This window comes from Manihot esculenta, chromosome 4, assembly GCF_001659605.2.
Source record: "Manihot esculenta cultivar AM560-2 chromosome 4, M.esculenta_v8, whole genome shotgun sequence".
Classification (NCBI taxonomy): Eukaryota; Viridiplantae; Streptophyta; class Magnoliopsida; order Malpighiales; family Euphorbiaceae; genus Manihot; species Manihot esculenta.
The window spans coordinates 29,368,717-29,377,496 of NC_035164.2; the positions used below are offsets into that span (position 1 = coordinate 29,368,717).

The window sequence follows — 8,780 nt, forward strand, 5'->3', positions numbered from 1 at the left end:
CGGACTTACTTAAAGGAAAGAAAGTCATAGGTTGTAAATGGGTTTATAAAGTTAAATTCAAATCTTCTGGTGAGATTGATAGGTTCAAAGCCCATTTGATTACTAAAGATTACAACCAAATAGAGGGGCTGGATTACAAAGACAGGTTTTCTCCAGTGGCAAAATTTGACCATTGTGAGAACCTTTATTGCTTTTGCCACTTCAAAATAATGGCATCTTTTGTAATTGGACATCAATAATGCCATTTTACATGGTTACTTAATGAGGAAATATATATGACACCACCCTAAGAGTATAAAAAGGCTATACCTGGGCAAGTTTATTTGCTTAAAAGGTCCTTATACAGTCTTAAAATGGAATATTGAATTCTCTAATCCTTAGCATTTACTCAATAATCTCATGATCATTATCTTTTTGTTAAACATATTGCCAATGATGTGTTTGTAGCCCTTCTGATTTATGTTGATGATGTGATCTTCACTGGGAATTCTATTGATAAATTGAATCACTGTAAACAAGCTTTGGATTCTAAGTTTACGATCAAGGACTTAAGTCCTTTGAAGTATTTCTTAGGCTTTGAGATAGCAAGATCCTATGAGGCTACTATCATTAGCTAAACCAAGTTCGTTGGAGATGTCTTGAAGGTTGTTGGTATGTTCCAATATAAACAACATCCTTTCCTCTGCCACAAGGGTTGCATTTAAACTTAGAAAGTGGAGATCTTTTGCATAAACCTGATGTCTATAGAAGGTTGCTTGGTAGGCTCCTCTATATTAATCTGACCAGGTTTGATATTAACTATGTTGTGCAATATCTTAGTTAATTTATGAACATGCCTTGCATATCTCATTGGCAGGCTGCTTTATATGTCCTGAGATAAGTAAAAGGTTCCTTGCATCAGGGTATCTATTATCCTATTACTGATGATTTAACTCTCACATCTTACTATGATTCAGATTGAGCATCTTGTAGATACTCCAGGAGGTTTCTTTCTAGAATTTATATTTTTTTGGAATCTTCCCTCATCTCTTGGAAGACTAAAAAATAAAGGAGTGTCTCTACGTCATCTGCTGAGGCAAAATATAGAGCTATGGCTAACATTGTGAACTCCTTTCGATTATATATATACTTAGAGATTTGCACGTACCTATACTTCTGCCCATTCAACTTCATTGTGTTAGCAAGACTGCAATTCACATAGCTGCAAACCTAGTATTCCATGAGAGAATCAAGCATATCGACATAGATTGCCCTATAATCCGAGAGAGACTTCAGCAAGGATTCATTAGCACCAATCATCTTCCTACTCAACATCAGTTAGCATATCTCTTCATCAAGGCAATTCCTGCAGACAGTCATCAGCTCTTATCTTGCAAGTTGAATTTGCTTTTCCTTACCAGCTTCAACTTGAGAAAGGGAGATTGAGAATTGAAATATTGAATTGTAATAGTTAATGTAATTATGTATAATTCTTAATTAATTACTGTTTTACTTGCTTTGCCTTTGTATGTCCTGTACTAAACTAAGAAGGACTATTAGCGTTATTTGCCTTGGACACTATATAAGACTTCCTTCTGTTTTGTGAAGGGGGTAGCGTTCATTTTTCATAAGATCAATAAAAGATTTTTTTTTTCTTTTTTCTCTCTGATTTCTCACAATTCAATTATCAATTTTTTTTTATATACAAAATATATTTTAACAATATTATCTTATTTTGATAATGGACTAAACTTATTTTACAATATAAAAGAAAAACTTAAAAACTTTAAGATATAAAGATAATAACATATTCTTTAAATAATAAAATAAAATATACTTCTAATTAATAACGATATTATTAATTTAATCTAATTTTATTATATTAATTTATAAAAAATAAATTTATATAATTGAAAATTTTATTTCCATTAATTTAATATATTTTTCATCAAATAATCACTTTTATTAATTTATAATATAAAATATATAATTTCTATATAGTTTAATTTATAAACTTACTTTATTTTAAACAACAATAAAAAACTATTTATTTATTTAGTATTACTGTTAAAATTATTATTGAAAAAAAATATTTTTAAATATATTAATTATAGCGTAAAAATAAATTTTATGAATTTTAGTTGTAAAAAATATTAAAATAAAAAGGATATTTTTTTATAAAAAATAAATTTATCCATACAGAAGAAGTTGAGCATTATCTATCTGTATTAAGATAAATACAAGAGTGATATAGAAGCTATAAACGTGGAGTTCTCTACAACGTAATACTAGCTAGACAACTCAATTTTCTGATGTGCCTATCAACTGTTTGAAAAAATGCACCATCAGAACCGACAAAGCTGCACACTTTGCAAAAATCCAAATACAAAATTAATTGAGATTAGGTTTCCCCTCCTATTGCCCCTTTCCTATGCAACAACACATGACACTTTCCGACATAATTTTACCTCTAAACTATATATCAAAAAGCTAGATATATAAAATTTCAATTTTTAATGTAAATTTATTTATAGAGGTGAGAATTGTTAAGTTTAAAATCGAATTAAATTAAATAAATTAAAAATTAAAAATTTATGTAAAAATCGAATTGAATTAATTTTAAATGATACTAAATTTACTCTTAAATTATATATCAAAGGCTAATTATATTAAATTTTAAATTTAATCTAAATTCATCGATAAATTATAATATTAAAATACGAGTTATATTTTATTTAATCTGTTTAATTTTATATTTTAGTGATAATTTAAAAGTAAATTTGAAAAAAAAAAAATATTTTTAACCTCTATTATATAATTTAGAGTAAATTTGACTTTTTACGGATATAATTTTATGGTACATAGTAATAACTATCTGTTTAAGTTATCATTTAAACCTGTCTTTATCATTATCAAGTAAAAAGAGTATAATGAAATATTAAAATTATTTATTTTTCCTTATATATTTAACAAATTTTCTATATTTTAATAATTAATATAATTTAATTTTTAATATTTTTAAAATTATATTTTCAATAAGATTCTATTCCATTTGAAATCCAACCCACAACTAGGTGGAGGGAAATAGAAGAGCCGCCCAGGAGGGATGGTGGGGCCCATTACCCACTATAAAATGGATAGGTGTCACTCTAGAGGAAGAAAAGTCCAACTAAAATGTGTGGGCCCCACCTACTTTTGTAGATATTTTCTGTGCGTCTGATCATTCAGATATTTGCTTTCTTTTTTTCTTTTTGTTTTTTTTACATCATATTGTATTTTTTTAAAGATTAATATTTCACTTTTCCTAAATTTCCTGTAATTATTTTAAGTTTAAAAATTTTAACTGTTTGAAGTAGGTCTATATTAAAATATTACTTATTCATGTATTTAATAATTTGTTGATAAATAATAAAGTTTTAAAATTAATAATACAAAATAAATTAATTTGAAATAACAAAATCTACGATGTAAAAAAGTAAAAAAAATAAATAATTTATTTACTTTTTTTAAATCAAATAATTATTTACATTTTAATAATTAAAAAAAAAAAGGGAATCCAGTGTCAATTTGCATAAGGATAAGCATACCTTTATCTGGATAAAGGGAATGCAAGCCAAGTATAATTGTTTTAACATTAAATTATTATTATTAATTAATTATATTTTAATTTCTTACTAAATCCATAGTAAAACGTCACCCAATTATTCATAGAAAAATCACTCTCGGATTCTTACAAAAAAAAAATTAATTTATCTTTATTTTAAAATTATTCAATTACAATTTAGAATTTTATATAATTAAACTTTTTAATCATTTCAATAAATTTAAATATTTATATTATTTATTCTTATAATTTTATTTATACATATTATTTAATTGATATAATTTAAATATTCATGACACACTTCCCATCAAGATTAAAATAAGTGTATTAATAATTTTTATAAAATAATTAAATTAAACGATTTTAAAATAATAATAATAAATTAATAAATTTTCTTATAATTGAGAAACTTAAGTTCAATTTATTTATAAAAAATAATTTATCCTTAAGATATTTTTTAATCAGATAAATTAATTAAAATTTTTAAATATTAAAAAATATTTTTTTAATATTTTCGGATAAACCTATCCATATTAATAATTTGCTCATTATCGAACTCACTGTCTCACAACTCAACTCAACATTGCGATTGGATTCTCCGCATTTCCCAATAGTTCCATGATGATGCTAATTTGATTTGATAAAAAGAAATATAATTTGACTAAAGGCTATACTGATAATAATTTTTATGGCAGTATTTAATAGTTTAATTTAATTAAAATATTAATATTTAAAACAGCTAATGGTTAAAAAAAATTTATATTTTATTTTTTATTTTTTATTAATTAAATTTTAATATTTTAAAATTATTTCTTATACAGTTAAAAATTAATAGAATTATCACATTAATTATCAGATAAATAAATTTTAAAATAAAATTAATAATAATTTAAGATTTTAGAATAAAATTATAATAAAATAAAAAATATAAATTTTTTATAATTATTTAATTTATTAATTTTTTTAAGAGATAGAGAAATAAAGAATAAATTTATAATTTTTGATAAATTATATATTTTTTAACCACTTAATAAGTTAGATTAGACAATCAAATATTTAATTTATATATTATTAATTTTTTTAAAATCTACTTTAAATATTAGTATAATTTAGAAAAAAGTGTTGAATTAGTATTCTACTTGAGAGTTAAAATTAATTTTTTAATGTTATAAAAATATGTACTAATTAATTTCTTTATATTGAAAATATTTTATATTTTTCTGTAATATTTAAAATTTAAAATTAATATAATGATTAGTTAATAAATATATTAAAATTTTAATAATATTTTAATATATTTTTTAAAATTAAAAAATTAACTAATAAATTTTCTTATATGACATAGATTAGATACTAATTTTTTCAAAAGAAAAGTAAGGAGATTGCAAGAGGAAGAATGGAGTTCTTACATGTGAAGAGGGGGAACACTTAATTGTGGGCTTATAAAAATGGAGAGATGGGCTTTTGTGGAACAAGCTATTGGCTTGTCTATTTATTGCAGTGTTGGCAATTAATGACCTTAAAATTGAGTAATGGCATTAACCTTATGTCCTAAAAGTTAAGAGATAAAGCAAAGCACAAATTTGAAATCATCTATTCTTGCATGGACAAGAAATCAATCACCATGATTCCTAATGTATTAAACTTGCAAGCTGAGTTGATTGATTTATTATATAGATTGTGTATGGTTTGAATACATGATAGTCGGCGAGTACAGTTTGAGATTGATTCGACAACGACCCTAGAGTTATTACGTTGCATCATTAAAGAGACTAAGATATATAGAAATGAATAATATTCAAATATTCGAGAGATATAATTTTCTCGTGTTAATATTTTAGATCTCCTCCCATTTCTGTTATTAATTTTATCAATTTAGATGTTTGAGAGAATTTTTTTCAGTGGTCCCGATTTACTTTTATTTTTTATTACCATAATATCATAAAAAAAGAGAAGCAAACATTTAAAATTTTTTTATTATGATAAAAATATTCTGGTACACAAGAAATAATTAGGACAAAGTATATTATGTATATGCCATGAAATATCCACTGGAACATCAATCATAATGAAATGGAATTCTGAAAATCAAACATACACACAAAAGTTCTACCAAAGATCAAATGGGTATCCAGAATTTTGCTTCCACTTGATACTCCATGTCAAGATGTCATGCTTCAAATACAGGGAACTCTACACCACAATCTCCTGGCCATATACCAATGAAACATCTTGAGACTTGAGACATTATTATTCACTTAAATGACAACTTACAATTAATTGATTTTGCAAACTCAGATGTTTAAGACAAAGATGAATGTCTGACGAGCTTTACAAGACAGGAAAGCTAAGTGGATTTCAATAACAGATTTACTTGGTCTGTAAGAACATCTTTCTGACTTACTGTTTACTATTGGAAAATTTCAAGCACACATTTTTCATAAAAGATATTTTCCATTTTCGCAAATAAACGACTTGTAATTTCCAAAGCAAGGTAAGAACAAAATAATTAAAAACGCCTTATATTATAAATAACAAACCTTTCTGAGTTGGATAAGAAAATCCCAAATCCAAATTATTTGGCTGTGCACAATTCCACCTGCACATTGCACACCAAAAAGAATCATTACAGCAGTTCAACCTCCATAATAGCACTCTCAGAACAAAAATCAAGAACCATAAACAAGCACCTGTATATGGAGATGTGGGTGATGAAGGGGAGAGTAAGAGCCAAACCAAATCCAGTTCCTATTGAACTTCCTTTTGTAATTTTTTTTTTCCTCTTCACATTTTTTCACCAATTATACAACACAAACCTTTCCAAAATCAACAAGCATGCCTAAACTGAACTGCTATTACTGTTCTGAACCTTGAGAATCATCCTCAGCAAGATTCTGCTGCTGGTGCAGCTGCTGGTGCTGGTGCTGTTGCTGTTGCTGGTGCACTCTAGCCTGCCCCATTTGCTGGTAAATCTGACTCAAAGTCTGTGGGTTCAAAACCCCAATATGGCCATCCTGTGACAGACCAAGCTCCAAGCCAGGTAGCTGCTGGTTACTTCCAGCCAAAATTGAGGTAAAATTCACAGGACCCATATTATTTCCTGGCAATTCAAACCCAGGAAACTCAATTTTTTGCAAATAACTAGAACTCTCATTCCCCAAATTTGTTGTTGGTGGACCAGTTGTAGATGATGTCTGGAACCCAAACCCACCTAATGGGGGCCATAATCCTGTTGTTGCCACATGATGGGGTCTAGATAAATTGCCACATAGCATTGGCCAGATGGTCCTACTGCTGGACCCACCTGATTCATCAATTTTTTGGTGCAATCCAGCTGATACAGAGGTTCCTTGCTGTGAAACTGATCCACCAGTAGCTGCCAAGGCTGAGGCTGGTATTGTTCCTGTCCCAGTTGCAGCAATTATGGAAGGCTCTGCTTGCTGTAACAGCCACTGAATTGTTTCCCCATCAGATTTGTGACCCAATTCTCTGGTCAATTGAAAGATTCTTGCTGCACAAAGAGCTGGCATCCTTACTCTCCTTCCTCTACCTTCAACCTTTGTGTGTCTGTCCTTGTTTGAGCTTCTTTTTGGTGCTAACTGCTTCTTTTGATCTTCTTTATCTGCAATTACAATCTGGAAATCTTTTATTTCTGCTGGTTTGTTCTCTCCCATGCTTGCCTTCTGTGGCTGTTGTTGGCTTTGGTTTTGGTGCTGTTGTAGGGTTTGAGGAGGTTGGGTCAAAAAGCTAGGTAGTTCATGTGGGTTCTTTGAGTTTGAGCCCTTGGGATCCATGAGCAGGAAGAGAGGCAAACTAAGCTTTAAAAAAAATGATGGGTCCTCTTTGATTGAAGAAGATGACCTGAAATGTCCAACACTTTCATGAGTTTTCACTGTTTTTGGCAAGAAAAGACTCAAGAGGACAAATAAAATCAATAATTTCCATCTTCCCTCCACTATATTTTTCACCTTTTCTCTCTCCCTTTCCTTTCCAAGTTTGAAATTTCACACATGGGTACTACACTTCACTTCATAACCATAATTTTCACCTCAGCTGGTGTTGTTTTCAGTTGCCAATTTCACCATTTCAGACTAGGACATGAAGTCAAAGGATATAAGACAAAAGTTACACTCTTAATTCTCACGTTCCATGAATCATATGCTTAATTTATTATTATCTTCTCCTTTGCATGGCATTATTGCAACAACAATTTATGGTGCCATCTCTTGCAAGGAACTCAAAAGTGTGCCCATGCGTTGCTTCTGCTATTTGAATCCTGGATGCCCCTTGAGTAGACACAAGGCTCAAGAGTTGCTTCTATCTCACTCTTTGCCCATCCTTCTTCACATAATTAGTAGTAAATTAATGGAGTATAATTAATTAAAGTAAGACAAAAAATAATAAATACAATATATAATAAAAAAAGGAATATGGTTTCTACTGGAGAGGGTGGGGTTGAGATTTGAATTTGCATTTTGTTTGGATTGGAGAAAGGATCTTTCATGGGTGTTCAATCCATTTCCAAAAGGATTCTCACAGTACTTTGTTAATCTTACAAAACATCCACTTATCAACTGCTTCAACTCTTCGACAGAAAAAAAAAAAACTGCTTCAACTTCTCAAAATGTGAATTATAATTATAAAAATGAATAAACTTTAATAGTAATTTTTTGGCCAATTGCCCTAAAAATCCGATGTTTACATATATATTTATATTTTAATTCAATTCTTTTAATTTGTATAACGTTATGTAATTTTAGTCAATAAATAAATTTTTAAATTTAATAGTTGATATAGTACTGTATAGATTAAGTAGCATATTACATATATTATTATTATTATTATTATTATTATTATTATTATAAGAGTATTATAATTCATGAAAATATCATTTTTAGAAGAGTATTAAAAGTAATTAATTTTGCAGATGAAGTTTATGAAAAAACAAAAGCAATATTATACATCAATTTTCCTATCTAATAATTTCATGGAAAGCATGGTAAGGAAACTTGTGGCAAATGGGTAACCTCTCAAACCAATCAGTCCACTAGTTTGAGTGGAAGCCTATTGATAGCTCAAGAAAAAGACAGCAGTTCCCTTGAATTTATCCTATGACATAAGATGCCCAATTTTCAATCCTACCTTGAAAGTGATTTATTATGTCTAAATTTCTATTATATTATATATTAATGTATAA

General features: G+C 28.0%; 1 protein-coding gene across 1 annotated transcript; it reads right to left on the reverse strand.

Annotated features, from left to right (window-relative positions):
- Positions 1–5,533: 5,533 nt before the first annotated feature.
- On the reverse strand, positions 5,534–7,767 carry LOC110612963 (transcription factor TCP20). Its single transcript, XM_043955689.1, has 3 exons — positions 6,274–7,767; positions 6,124–6,182; positions 5,534–5,791 (listed from the first exon to the last, which is right to left on the reverse strand). The coding sequence occupies exon 1, from the start codon at positions 7,375–7,377 to the stop codon at positions 6,439–6,441; it is 939 nt and encodes a 312-aa protein (XP_043811624.1). The 5' UTR covers positions 7,378–7,767; the 3' UTR covers positions 5,534–5,791; positions 6,124–6,182; positions 6,274–6,438.
- Positions 7,768–8,780: the final 1,013 nt, after the last annotated feature.

Coding starts and splice junctions, on each gene's coding strand:
- LOC110612963 (XM_043955689.1), bottom strand. CDS start 7,377: ATGGATCCCAAGGGCTCAAACTCAAAGAACCCACATGAACTACCTAGC.